Source organism: Penicillium hispanicum (genome assembly GCF_028827665.1).
Source record: "Penicillium hispanicum strain IBT 35686 chromosome Unknown utg000008l_segment0_segment0, whole genome shotgun sequence".
Lineage (NCBI taxonomy): Eukaryota > Fungi > Ascomycota > Eurotiomycetes > Eurotiales > Aspergillaceae > Penicillium > Penicillium hispanicum.
Genome location: NW_026623200.1, coordinates 1,938,838 through 1,952,616, shown reverse-complemented (window position 1 = coordinate 1,952,616; position 13,779 = coordinate 1,938,838). Strand labels below are relative to the sequence as shown.

The window sequence follows — 13,779 nt, the reverse complement described above, 5'->3', positions numbered from 1 at the left end:
TTTTCAAACCGCCATATTCATGATCGTGAGGCTTGCAGACAAAGTAAGCTTAAGCGTTACATATTTTTGTTCAGTGGCAATCTTCTGGTCCTGCCGTGCCAGGCGTTAAGATATTGAGACGAGAACATGAATGCGGTGAACGTCCTACCATTTCTGCGATGTTAACTATTTGTATCTTCGGTCCATTTTCGGCAGTGACATTGTACTTCGATGGCTCAAACGTGATCCAGACAGCTTCTCTTTTTCATAATCTTAGCTTCTTTACTTGTCCGTTTTTCCTTTCTTTTCTCTTGGCCAGTGGAGCCCCTCACTCTAACCCAGCAAGAGCAATACCATAACAATATACTGTCCTCGTCTGCATCACTACATAAGACTCCATCATAACCCTTCATTTCATGATGTGTCTCAACAAAAAAACAATATTTTCTTCATATGATATGCAAAGTCACCCAATAATGCAGAATGGCCTACCTAAGCGACTAGGATTCTTTCAACAGCTCTATCGATAACCAGCTCCTGAAATCTGTGCCAGTGGGATTTATCTTCCATGCATTTGGGTCGCCAGTCTCTTATAGTGCCGTCAAGTCAAACTAAGCTAACGCCTCGTGGCAGTCCCTGTTCATTGAGGCCATTGACTATCAAGTGGGCACATGGACTTATCATCTGCGCAAGTTAGAATGTAGGGGGATACATAAACGAAGCCAATTCTTATACCGGAAATTTCACGCAGGATTTCTATGGCCCGAACTACGAGCGTCCCAAACAGGTAAAGCTTAAATATGATCCCAGCTGGAGACTTTATGTTCTCTCGGGCGTGGGAAATGACGAGTGGCATTATGACTTGGATACCGGAAGGCTCTACAATGAGAACCGATGCAATTCCGGGTGAGAGTTTCAAGGTCGTCTAAAAGAGTGCTGATCTCAGGGATGAGGCTTGGAGAAAGGGATTGAGTTTCTAGGGACGATCATACGGAGTGAGCTGCAGGTAGTGAGCTGGCAGCTTTGTCAATGTAAATTGAAATCAATCCAGTAGTGTTTACACAAATAAAAGCTACAAACACTGAAGCTAGAGCCGGCATGTACGACCAACTCTCATGGGCAGACGTGGGTCGATCTACATAGGTTGGCTGCGAGCTTGTTCATGTCTACAAAAGGCTATACTACATTAATTATAGTTGGCCAACTGCAAGTCATTACAAGGGAGAATTGTCTGCTTAGAAGAGCTAACACATGTAGCAAATTGCAAAGGATGACCAAGTACACAAACACCAAATAACACAGCAAGCAAAATCAGTGGGCAAGGCAGACTCGATGGCCCAGCCGAACAGATCTGATGCACCATCTCCATCGCATACCATCAATCATAAGCCATGGCCAGCTGCTTCTGTCCGATCACCTTGCCGAGTGTATATGCACTAAAATTTATCATCCGATCACTAACCATAAGGGACACCCGGATAAAGATTTCCAGGTAATAGACCGTTTGTCCAGCGATGGTTTGGTGAGGGAACTGGGTAAGGTCAAGGCCAGCGAAGTGACATTGAATATAATCGATGCAACGGACAGCTGGATCTGAATTTTTTTTTTTTTAGCATTGGTTTGGCACCGGCATTAAAGTATAAGCATAGAGCCGAGGTCAGAAAACCTAGACATACCGGAGTCATTCAATTGTTCTGGCGCAGCTGGGAGGTCGCATTCGTAGATCCCCACAGGCTTGACAAGCAAATCATGTTGCCAATGGTGCAATTGAATTCTCTGAGACGTCTGGAAGCCATTCGGGTACCTCTGGTTCTTTTATTTGAAGTGATTCGTCAGTTTGATACTGTGTAGTGGACATGCATATATATTTTTGAAACGACACACCTTGTGTAGAACCCAACAGAGGGACCTGTTCCCCCGTGATAGGCGAGACATATCTCCAAGCCCCTGAAAGTTGTTTTGGTGGACAAGCAGGAACTGCTGCCCTGATGGAAGACCGTAATGTCGCCAGCACTTGTAAGTTGGGGGAGAGTATCCCCGAAGACCTTGAAGTGCTGCGCCATAAGCGATAGCTTCTCTCCTAAGATATCCATGATTAGATCCCTCTCTAGGCTTTCGAACTCATAAGGACTGATACTAACGGATTGCCAGGAACAAGCATAGAGACGTTGCCAACCTGCTTCAGAGCACGTCTCAGTGTGTTCTGGAGGTAAGGCGAGGCACTAAACCCACCAACCAACACAACCTTCTATAGAACATAACATTCAGAGTTAGGTTTGCACATAACCTGCTCAATACGAACAAGAGAACACTGACATTGATGACATGTCGCCGAAATTTGTTGTTTGCAGCTGTGATCTGAGATAGAATCAGGGCAAAGATTTTGCCGAGAATCGGGTCGTATAAATCCCGGAGATCTTGGGAGCGAAGAATGATCGACCGTCGTCTCCGATTGAAGAATGTGGGATCGATTCTCGGAACGTTCAAATCAAGAAAGAGATCCCAGGATCTTTCTCCTTCGCCGTCAAACTCTTTTTTGACTGTTTCAAAGAAGTTCATGAATGAGCTTCCAGGCCCGATATCGCTAGGCGACAGAGTTTCAAATGCCCCCTCTAGCTTGTTAGAGAGTAGTTGGTAGAATCGGCTGTCAACCGCAGTTCCACCACATTTGGCTCCTATAATCTGTTAGTGTCCAATTATTGCCAGCTGTATTTTGATTTTGTGTATCATACCTGTAGCTGTGGTAATCTGATCGAAACAGATCCTCGGGTCAATGTCGGTGACATAGTATGTTGCGATGTCCTAGTTTATTGTGAGATTCGAAACGAAAATAGCCAATTGAGAAGTCTTACCACCGTGCCACCTCCACAGTCACAGATCAGAACTCCATCATGGGGCTAACCATTCAGTCAACAAACAAATTTCATCAAATACAAACCCTGATTAGCATCGGACTTACTTGAGATCAAAAATTCTGTCATTAAAGACAGCAAGAGCCGCAGCTTCAGGTTCTGTGGTGATCCACACCTGATGCAGAGAGCTCGATCCGAATCCTGCCTTTTTGATCGCTTGACGCATTAGACACTGTGTCCCTTCAGACCAGCCAGCTGGTATTGTGAACCAGAAATCAACTGGCACATCGCACAAGTCCACTAGGTGGCTGTGAGAAAGCTCGATTTTTGCAGGGATATGCGCGTAGACCTGGGATAGAAAGTCTGCTACCGCGTCCACAGCTTCTTTCCCGTCGGGCAGCTTCAGGATTCCTGAACCAGTGATCTTCTCCAGGATTTCATCATTGAAATCCTGATGCTCGAGATCCTGGTTCAAGAGCAGCTTCGTCCAGGCATATGATTTCATGCCTGGCTGAACCTCCAAACCCCAGAGAGGTGGTCCAGTACCTTGGATGTATGAAACGAGGGACGGGGTCTTGAAAGCACCCTTGCCTGGAGGCCAATAATCAATGAAATTGATGCTGCTCACTTGACCATGGCTCATGGAAACATATGTCACCCCTATTTGCGAAGTGTCAAGTTGGAAAATCAAATTGGTGGAGCTACACTTACCTGTGTAGGTGGTGCCATAGTCCACGCCCACAATGAGCTTGTGGCCACCCTCCGATACCATCTTGCTTGAAGATCAAGGGGTACCCTTCCTGTGTGCTCAGAAGGTATTCCTAGAGGAATAAGTTACACTGATGAGGTGACCTACGCTTTTATAAATTTTTGGCGGTTTGCCTCAACACGCGATAGTGGTCCTGGAGTGCAATATGTTTCTGTCTTGGCCTTTTTTTTTTTTTTTTTTTTTTTTTTTTTTTTTTTTTTTTTTCAACTGAGCATGCTATCGTATGTCTAAATTCATGTTCCCGAATGTCTGTACCACGAGAAAGATAACTGAAACTATCTGACCTATGGGAATCGTGCTGCTCGACGAAATAGACAAAGAAACGGACATGTCACCCACCGGCCCTTCAGCACGATCAGCGAATCGACTGGGAGATGCCTTCCCGGTTTCGTCCAAATCGAAATCAAAGAAAAACTGGTCTCATTGAGTGGTCCTGGAACATTTGGCCCGAATCGGGCGCTGAAAGAAACATGGCTGGATCGATGCGTCCCCCTACCAAGTAGACAAACAAAGCAGAAACCGCATAAGGCAGAACTTGAATCTCTTGAGACCCCCCTTTTCCCCTTCCTTCTTTTCTTTTCACTCTCTCTATCCCTTCCAGCATGGTCACCACCCGAGCGAGACAGAGTTCTCAGGTGAGAAGGTTTCCTTTAAGTACCCCTGTACGTTCGATCTGACATCCTTTTCAAGCAGTCTTCTACAGAGCAGCCACACAAGCGAGCCAAGATGTCGAACCATACACAGAACACTAAGAGCGTGTCAGCCAAAGACCAAAAGGTATTTAGCCGCGTTGCGTACAGTGTATACTTGAAAGATCTCTTCGACAAACGGGCCTTCATCAAGGCAGGGGCGATTGCCTGGGGGCCGCCATTTGACTATTTCGACATGAAGAAAGATGTGATTGCACTCCAACTGCGAGTCAAATGCTGGGTCTCGGAGTTTGCTGCGTCGGAGCCTCAGGACGTGGAAAGGCTCTCCGAGACGCAGAAGCGCACCATCATCAGCAGCCTCAAGGGATACTGCGTGCAAGAGAATTGGGAGACCCTCCTTGGACGTCTTTCGCATATCCATCGGGATATGATTCTCGAGGTTTTCATGGAAACCCTGCTGTTCAAAGAACTCTTTGCCAGGTTTTTCGAGGCCCCATTCTGGTACTTTGATGGAAAAATGGACTCGACAGACGCTGAAGGAGACGAGAAGTTCGGTGCACGGCTACAGCATCTGTATGAGAGATTCCTCGAAAGTATGTCTGCAGCCTGCCGTCCCTAGATATGCATACTGACCATGGCCTTGCGCTGCTAGCCAACCCACTCAACGCGGCACTTTGGAGATCGGAAACACTCCGTCTGGCAAATTCAGTGAAGGAGGCGCAGGCGCCGAGCACCAAACTTGGATCTTACCATCGAGAGCGCCGCCAAGCACTCATCGGTCAATTGGTGGACGATATCCTTTCCATTGAGCCAATCCAATGGCTGCTCAGGAAGCCCGCAAGCCAGGAAGTGGAGAGCAAGCGCCGTGACGAACTATACAAACTCTGTCAGGTGGTAGCAGAGACAGCCTCGGCTCAAGCGAATATGCGAGGCCACTTCGAGTTCCATCGGCTGGATCGCCTGCCCGAGACCTTTCAGCAATACTCGAAAACGATGGAGGCCCATACCTTGCATTTCCTACGAAGAGATAGCACCAGACTGGACGGTCGTCGTGTTTTGATGTTGGTGCATCCCGCCATTGCTCGCGGATGGATCGATGAGTGTGCCATTTCTGGTTACGAAATAAGCACCGAAGCATGTGTGGTAGTTGAGGACGCGGAAGACCCGGCGGACGACGACAAGTCGACTGAACAAGACCAGGACGAATGATCTGGAGTCTGGATGGGCTTCACTTGTCTGTTTCCCGGTGGTTGTGTTGTTTTGGCTGGTTCATCATCGAGGAGGGTTTTAAGCCCAATTCTTCGATGCGTGGGGATCTTGCTTTCTTTAACGTATCATGGCCTAGTCAATGCGTGTAGATGGCGCATCGCCGTGAGACCTCTCTCTCTCTCTCTCCTTTTCTTCCTTTTCTCTCCTTTTCTCTCTTTTTCTCTCCTTTTCTCTTTTTCTCCTATCAACTGATTTCTGCTGGTTGTTTGGTCTTTCCTCCGAGATCCCTTCGATCTGGTCTACATGAGGCGTGTGTAGATTCTTTTCTTCTCCGTCATCACTAGTCGAATTATAAACGACTCGCTTCCCGTGCCTTGTATTGCCTTAAAACTGTTAGTTACTATAAACTGGGACACAACAAAGGCAAGCACGAAACAATAGAGTGGCACCAACAGCAAGACCGCCCTTCTTCGACTGACAGTAGCCTACAGGCGGGATAACCGAGATCTGTGTAGGTTCATTGATAACGGTTTCGAGCGCTATCATCAGTCCCCACAAGCACAACAGCAGTATCTGGGCTAGGTGTAATTCTGATGGGAGAGAAAAAGGAGCATCCCGTATGCTGGACTGCTTCTGCCACTACTCTCCGCCCTCTGAATAGCTACATCCATGGGTCTCCCTCGCATCTCTCCAACTAATTTCGCATCGCGAAATTCCCATTCTCGTCTTCCAACTGAATTGGAAGCATCAAGGACTTGATAGTGGACATTTGAGTCTCAAGCCAGCGCGCCCGCAAATTCTCCATATGTCTCCTGAAGTTGTGACGCCCGGGTCGGAAGTGGACTCCCAGTCCGACTCGTCAACCGTTGTTTATGACCACGAACCCTTCGAGGCCTTCCAGGCGCGAGTTTTGAAGCTATGCCAAACTGTGCTAGTTCCTGCCAGTGGCAAAATCTCCATTGAGCGAATGCGCGGGGGAGGTTTTAATAGGATTATTGGCGTCGTCGTGACCAGCAGCGAACACCGTGCCGTCAACCAGTACATTCTTCGCGTTCCACGGTTTGAAGGTGCGCAGATAGATCGCGATCTTGCGCCTCTGCAATTACTCCGGCAGCGACCGCAAATCCAAAGCCCGGACGTGGTTGCATTTGATACGACGACACGCAATGTCCTGGAAAGTCCTTATATGATCCAGACACGCCTTCCTGGCACATCTCTTTTCCCCGCGTATCCGGATTTGCCTCACCACATGAAATGTGCTATTGCAAAAGAGCTAGGCGGAGTCTACGCCGAGCTACATTCAATCCGAAGTGCGACTGCTGGCAGACTCACTTTATCGCCTTCTCAGGGATCGTTGATGATTCAACCGTTCGATAGCACGGGGATGGACGCGATGGTGCCGTACGAGGACGGACCTGCGACACAGGCGACTTTCGATCTGCTTAACGCAATCCTTGTTCACAAAAGAGAGCTAGCTGTCGCAGAAGGCCCAAATCAGTCCTTTAGGGTTTCTTTCTTCGAGCATTTCATTACCGCGGCGTCGGAGATGAGCGCCCTGGGGGTACTGGACGGGGATGACTTCTGCCTTTGTCACCTCGATTTAGAACCTCGCAACATCCTGGCCAGGGCCTCTTCGTCAACTCAGCCGCAAGCCATTACCGGAATCCTTGACTGGGATAGCGCACTCTTCGCCCCGCCTCTCATGTCTTGCTCGCCTCCGATGTGGCTGTGGGCGTGGAATGACGAGGATGAAGAAGACGAGCGCCTTGCAGACAATGCACCCCCGACACCCGAGTTCCGCGAATTGAAGGAACTATTCGAACATGCAGCGGGCCCGACGTATCGTCGCTTTGCATACGGTACCCAGTATCGACTAGCGCGGAAGCTTATCCGGTTCGCTATCGACGGATTGCAATCAAACGAAGACCTGATGGGCGCTGAACTACTTTTGAGCGAGTGGAAGGAAGTACACAGATCGTTGCAACTGGCCAAGGGAGCCATGGTAGGACCTAAAATTCCCTCCTCGGCAACCGCGCAATAAGGCGCTGTATAGGAGGGGGAGGATCGAAAGTGTTTCTGTGTGAGTGGAGTCAGATGCGGACAAGGATTAAATCTGCGTGTTCTTTGCTCATTGGTTTGAGGGCTGGTGATGGGTGTAGGTCCCCCCGCGCGTCAGATGTGAGGAGATACCGCAAAGGCCATATATATATATGGCGGGCAGCCTTCTTTCTCTCATGTTCGGGTAATCAGATTCACACCTCCTTTATCACATATCTCCCCAGTTCCAGATCGATAACGAAATTAGTCCCGAAGATTCGTCATGCCGAAGAAGGGAGGCACAACCACACATCATTGCCCGATGAAGAAAAAAGGCAATTGTCGGTATAACAAAAGCAAAGGCTACTGTACTGCGCACCAGACGGTGTGTACGACTCATGCCGTTATCCACCTAGAGGGAGAACTATGTTATTCCTGTAAAAGGTACGAAGGATGCCTTGATCTCCCTGCGATATATGCTGATAAGTGACTATAGGGAATCCGAAACGCAGGAGCAGACATAACCTTCCGTCGTCAAGCGTTATTTCACGAGATGTCTGATTTCATGTGGGAAACGCAGATGATCAGAAAACATGTATCTGAGCAATCGTCCAACTTGGGCCACATAGCAAAATACTGAGGGTGGTAGTCATATCCAATTCAGAATGAATTGGGAAGCCGTTTCTAGTGTACAACCCCCCAGGCCATGAAGATCGAATACTCTTCTTTGGTCTGTGCGAGACCACCTGATAGCGAACTCCACGCTCGATCGCCAGATTAGTACACGGAAGTTGATCAAGCAGCCCCATCATCGCCCATGCAGTCTGTGATGCAGTTGATGCAAGCTGTTGAATGCAAGGTGATCGATAAGTCAGAAGGGACGCGACCCAGCTACTGTTGGAATTTTGCATCAACTTCAGCCATTACTGAGGAGTCCATTTCATCATCGTCCCAGACGCCTCCTGTCGGCGAAAGAGGTGTCACGCAGACTGCCCATGTCACTGAATTGAATCTTGTTGAGAAGCAGCTGGCGATTTCAAGTCCATGCGCTTGCCTTGTCGAGCGTCTGCTGATCGGATAACATGACATGGCAGAGTCCAAGTGGTATCCCGCACGGGCGAGACACAGACTTGGACTCGCTTACCTTTCTCGTCGACCTCGGCGAGGTTCAAGGGCTCGGATTGCAAGACAGACTGGCTCATCCAGTAGCTTGTAGTGCTGCGGAAGGAAACCCTCTGGCGCAAGAAGATACCTGCATATGTTGATCGCATAGTTTGTGGGCAACGAGATGAGCTCGAGGGGCAGTTGAGGCACTGCATCGCACAGGAACAACCCAAGCAATGCGAGATGATGCATGTGAAGATACGCACTTTGGCGACGCCATCGGCCTTGAGAGCGAACTGTTTGACCCGTTGCACGAGCGGAGCGTCTGAGCTCATCCCGAGCTTCAGGCCGACGTAGCCCCCGGTCGTGGTCAATACGTCGCTGGGGTATTGAGGAGCCAGACCCTAGGAACCATAATCCTCCTGTTCGGATAGACTCTGGCGATGATATGACTCCGAGTCGGCCTCGATATCCAGTCCCGGCGCCTGTCGAAAGATGTACTCGGATGTGATGGTGACATTGGACCCGATCTTTCCACACCAATGACCGAGAGTGGACCGCCCAAGGGGAATCTTTTGCATGGCGAGGAATCCTCCATCTCTTGCGGTGCCGAGGCCGTGGGCCATGCTCTAGCCACGCTGGAGATATGTTGCGTAATCTTGTGGTAGCCCAAAGAGGCCTTGGGCTCTGAAATATCCTCTCATGCACACGGGTGCATGCACTTGGGAGTCCATATCCATGCAAGATACACACTCGCTAGAACCTGATCGGCCGATCGTGGTGAAGCTGGGCGTCCCTCAAAGTTGCGTCTACAATAGGTTTCAACTCCCAACCGCACAGGCATATGCAACGACCAAGATTTCCTCAAGTCCCGAGGAGACGAGACCGCCAGGTCATTGTAGTGTAGGCTAGCAACAGCTATTTTACCTCATCGTCGTCATCATTCCCAACACAGGTGAGTCGGCTGTGTGACCAGGTTCCCATACTAGCAGAAACGATCATGGAGCAGTCTGTAGATCCTTCTTGGGTCTTCATTCCATCATAGCTGGACCTTTTATGGACTTCTTCATTGGATCCATTTTAGAGATAGGGGAAAACTGCGTAGCACCGTCTGGATGAGTCCCTGGTTCCTCTAAATGGTCTTTGGATATAGTCGAGCACCTCGACTCGTTTAGCCTGGTAGCGTGGGCTATACAACACGGCAACCTCTCTTGACATATCATATTCAAATGTCTCCATTTTATGGTGTATTGAAATGTATGCTTTATTCATATCATGCCATCTATCGTGACTGCATTGTACATGCCATCTATTGACCCAGAATGTCAGCCAGAGACTTGCTGTTCGGCTCCGCCTCACCCTGGTCGTCGGTGGGGATCTTCTGCGACGCAAAGGCCAGGAACACAGCCTCCCAGTGACCGTCGTCAAACTTGAACAGCAAAGCTCCGTCCTCGTAGATTCCATTGTCATAGCTGGGTAGACTACCCTGATTCATGTGGATATCGTGAATCCCCGACCCATACGACGATCCGAAGATATAAGCCGTGGCCTTGTTGTCGATCGCATCGGTGAGGATGGGCTCCAACTTGTCGAGGATGTCATTGTTGGGGCCCGGGACATCGCTGGGAAGGACTTGGCCGGACTCGATATCGAGGAGCCCCTTAGTGCGGAGGTAATCGAGTCCCTGCAGGGTGGATTCCTCACGCCGGCTGTGGCGGTGATGACGGCGATGGGAGTGGCTGCGGCCGTGGCTGTCATGGCTGGAGTCGTTGGAGTCGCCCGCGCTGCTCGACTGGGCCAGGTGGAAGCCCTCGTTGAGATCGGACAGTGTCTGCGTGATGGTGCTGGTGAAGTTGCGGGTCACCCAGAACACGAGGCGGGTGTCCTTGTCGGTCGACTTGACATTGATAGCTGCCTCGAGTTTCTTGCTGGACGCAGAGTCATCGGTGAAGTGAAGGTAGATGTGAGGAGACTTGGGGTCTTGCTTCACCGTTTGGGCCTCGTAGCTGGTGGGTGTGCAAGCCCAGACGCCGTAGTGCGAGATGCCACCCATGTCGACAGAGAGATAAGAATCGCTGGCAGGACGAGATAAGCACAGTGGTTCGAATAGACCAGTCGCAATTGTCACCACTGAGGGAGTGCAGCAGCGTGGGTTAAGTAGGCTGGCAGTGCCATTGTCGTCATGCGAGAGGGTCCTCTTCTTCAGCAAGCCTGTTGGCGCCAACCCAGCTTGAGCAAAGCAGGATGCCCACGGCGTCCACGTGTGGATATGGCACGAAGGCGAAGCCTTGGAATCCAAACCATGCTGTGGTGCTGCAGCTAACGTCTAGCGTCGCGATCTTCATCCACTTATCGGTACGCCGAAACCATCGCACTGTTGCTCTGGCCGAGGCGAGTTGATAGTGGCGTTTTTTTTTTCTCTTCGAATGAGAACGCGTGTGCGTGCGGCTGATCCGATATCATATCGCCCAGCTCTCTTCTGGATATTGTTGTAGAACGAAGCCGACTCGAACTAGGATCATGCAGGTGTCGTAGTGGAGAGTCGACCACAGCCCCACCGAGGGGCTGTCCGAGTCGGAGTGGCATGTTGACATCAATCCATTTGCGACAGCATTCAGAGCCCTCTAGAAGTGTGCCATGGCCGAGGTATCCATTGTGAAGCCAAGGTCGCCCTGTCGATTCCAGAGAGAGTTACTGATGGCGTGAGAGTCGAGTGCCAGGTGAGATTAATCACCTAAGAAACAGAAGAAAGGGCGAATCTATACAGGAAAACTGAAACCAGCAGAAAGGAAGGAACGGAGTGCATGGAGAGAGGATGGAAGATAAGATCCTCTGAACTGAGACTTATGTACACGGCGCCGGGGGCTGCCCGAATTCTCAGGCATCCCGCCATCACCATTACTCTTTGGTCAGACTTGACGGATCAGGGCGTTGTTCATGACTGAATGGCCTGGTAAGAAATGTGATGATCAGATTGGATCAATGAATAGTAGAGGAGTGCCACCCTCTTTTATTGCGGAGCGACACGGGAGCATAACTACGTAACGTCGGAAAGGGCTTTAACACCAGTCACGAAGGCGCGGAAATCTCTCCCCTTTATCCGATCATAACAATGGCTAAGAGAATGGTCTGCCCCTTCTAAATTTCTAACGTGTTCGACTTGCCCATCGGGGCTATAGTGGGACACGCCCTTACCCCATATGGAACTAGCGCCAGCATATAGTAGCGGCGAGTGTGTACATACCGCCATCATCTGCCCCCCATATGGCAGCTATCTCAGATAGTTGGCTCGAAACCAATTGATTCAGAGTCAGAATTGATGGAATGATTCGCATAGGATCTGCGGTGCATCCTCTACGGCGAGGGATCCAGGGGCGCGTCATTGGCCCCCTAGTGTAGACGCTGAGCCATGCCTAATTGAGTAATGGAGGTGTTCTTTTCGCCAGATGGGGCGTCTATTTACATTACCAACTCTCAATATTAGGGACACGGAGCACCAAGAGATGGGTCGACAATGTCAAAGTTCCTGAGCAGCCCCCATGGGTCCCAACACAGGGAGGCCAGGCAGAGTGCATATACCGGAAGACCGGCCACTGACTCGCCCTACCGGCGTGATTCTTCACGGACCAAACCTGTTATCCTAATACTTCAACTCAGTCCTTGGCCCTCTTGATCTCCGTTTTGGTTTTCTGTTCTCTCGACCATGAAACTAGCTCGATATATGCATATTTTGCAATATGTCTTTCTTGCGACGCTATTGCCCGTTGCCTCCAGCCGCACGCTGGTCCAACGATCCGAGTCCCTCGATCAATGGGAGGAAGCATTCCAAGACATGTTGGCAGATTTCGGCGACGGACAAGTACAATTGACGGATGCGGAATGGAGCCACCTGATGGAACTCGAAAAGGCCGAGATTGACAACGAACCTGACTCGATGGAACTGGATACGCCTGATCCTGTGATGCTCGAAATACCTACCACGACGCAAGTGGAAACGTCCACCGCTACAGAGTCACTTCCAACGCTCGCACCGGCCGGCCAACGGCCTTTAGTCTACGGTTCACGCACATTCGAAGAAGAGAATCCTATCCGGCTGAATTTCCTGATGCCAAGTGAAGATTGTGACGCAATTTTCGTGGTGTCGACCTATGGCACATGGTTCCTTGTATATGGGACGGAATATGGCCAGGATGTTACAAATATAGCAGAAGAAGAGATCCAACGCTTCAACGAGCAACAGCAAACGGACACATTAGGTTCAAAACCTGGCAGAATGAGGTTCTTCAGCACACAAGCTTATAAAAGCTACATCCAGCCAGCTATTCGGGATACATCGACTGGATATAGGGCCTTTATCAACCAGATGAGAGATATCAACAAGGAGAAGGCGGGAACAGCACAGATTGTTGGCGTCGTGTCCGTCGCCAAAACATACCCATCTACTCGGATTAGCCAATCGCGGGCCGCAGAGAACCACAAACTTATCAATGCGATCAAGTACTCCGCGAAAGTAGCGGCTCGAAATCAGTACAATCCACATGTTCCTGTCCTGGTTCCCGCTCAGGACGAACAAATACGATACTACAACCGTGATCACGGAAGTGAAATCTCGATCATGTTGGCGCGGGATGAGACTCGATTTTACGGCGAGTTGTCCTTCGGCTGGGAGCTTCGCAAGATCAGCGTCGGCGGAGATGATGATTGCTGATAAGGGCTTGGCAAACACGACGGTCCATAGAGGTTCATCCACAGCTTGAAAAGACTGTCGACTACGAATATTTATACCTCCAGAATCATATCTACAAACCGGGAAGTATTTTACGCCCGTCATGGCAATACAGCTGTACCGACCCCCGTATCGCAGTCCGGCCCTGAAGGAGAAGAATCGCCATCCCGCTATTCCTGTTCGGGGTAAAGTTTACGCCCGGGATGTTATCGAGCGGTAATGCATCTTGAATGTTACGAAGAACGTTGAAAAAGCCCAGACTGCAGTTCAACACGATCGTCTTGCTTTCTTCCTCGGTATTTGGCGATTCCAGCTCAGCCCACCGGGGCAATGGACCAGTGGGATACTAAGCAGAGCTGAATCGGCTTGGACTTATAAATACCCTCCCCAAATCCGCCACACTCTCCTCTCTATCCTTGACACCCTCCTTTTCTGCTAATCCCAAGACATCGC

At 49.9% G+C, this 13,779-nt stretch overlaps 7 protein-coding genes across 7 annotated transcripts; 4 read left to right on the top strand and 3 right to left on the bottom strand.

The window, feature by feature from the left end:
• Positions 1-1,357: 1,357 nt before the first annotated feature.
• N7459_009580 (Hsp70 family protein) lies at positions 1,358-3,603 on the bottom strand (the record flags this gene model as incomplete). Its single annotated transcript, XM_056948748.1, is given in 9 exon segments — positions 1,358-1,566; positions 1,656-1,785; positions 1,824-2,109; positions 2,121-2,227; positions 2,296-2,654; positions 2,712-2,781; positions 2,832-2,876; positions 2,898-2,937; positions 3,005-3,603. 9 exon segments carry the CDS (start codon positions 3,601-3,603, stop codon positions 1,358-1,360), a joined length of 1,845 nt encoding a protein of 614 aa, XP_056795973.1.
• Positions 3,604-4,326: 723 nt separating this feature from the next.
• Positions 4,327-5,459, top strand: N7459_009579 (uncharacterized protein; the record flags this gene model as incomplete). Its single annotated transcript, XM_056948747.1, has 2 exons — positions 4,327-4,843; positions 4,903-5,459. 2 exons carry the CDS (start codon positions 4,327-4,329, stop codon positions 5,457-5,459), a joined length of 1,074 nt encoding a protein of 357 aa, XP_056795972.1.
• Positions 5,460-6,264: 805 nt separating this feature from the next.
• N7459_009578 (phosphotransferase family protein) lies at positions 6,265-7,500 on the top strand (the record flags this gene model as incomplete). The annotated part of the gene is made up of 1 exon (XM_056948746.1): positions 6,265-7,500. The coding sequence occupies one exon, from the start codon at positions 6,265-6,267 to the stop codon at positions 7,498-7,500; it is 1,236 nt and encodes a 411-aa protein (XP_056795971.1).
• Positions 7,501-8,387: 887 nt separating this feature from the next.
• On the bottom strand, positions 8,388-9,226 carry N7459_009577 (uncharacterized protein; the record flags this gene model as incomplete). Its single annotated transcript, XM_056948745.1, has 4 exons — positions 8,388-8,485; positions 8,641-8,809; positions 8,867-8,981; positions 9,054-9,226. 4 exons carry the CDS (start codon positions 9,224-9,226, stop codon positions 8,388-8,390), a joined length of 555 nt encoding a protein of 184 aa, XP_056795970.1.
• Positions 9,227-9,909: 683 nt separating this feature from the next.
• Positions 9,910-10,653, bottom strand: N7459_009576 (uncharacterized protein; the record flags this gene model as incomplete). The annotated part of the gene is made up of 1 exon (XM_056948744.1): positions 9,910-10,653. One exon carries the CDS (start codon positions 10,651-10,653, stop codon positions 9,910-9,912), a length of 744 nt encoding a protein of 247 aa, XP_056795969.1.
• Positions 10,654-12,303: 1,650 nt separating this feature from the next.
• Positions 12,304-13,308, top strand: N7459_009575 (uncharacterized protein; the record flags this gene model as incomplete). Its single annotated transcript, XM_056948743.1, has 1 exon — positions 12,304-13,308. The coding sequence occupies one exon, from the start codon at positions 12,304-12,306 to the stop codon at positions 13,306-13,308; it is 1,005 nt and encodes a 334-aa protein (XP_056795968.1).
• Positions 13,309-13,429: 121 nt separating this feature from the next.
• N7459_009574 (uncharacterized protein) lies at positions 13,430-13,765 on the top strand (the record flags this gene model as incomplete). Its single annotated transcript, XM_056948742.1, has 2 exons — positions 13,430-13,531; positions 13,568-13,765. 2 exons carry the CDS (start codon positions 13,430-13,432, stop codon positions 13,763-13,765), a joined length of 300 nt encoding a protein of 99 aa, XP_056795967.1.
• Between the last annotated feature and the right edge of the window lie 14 nt (positions 13,766-13,779).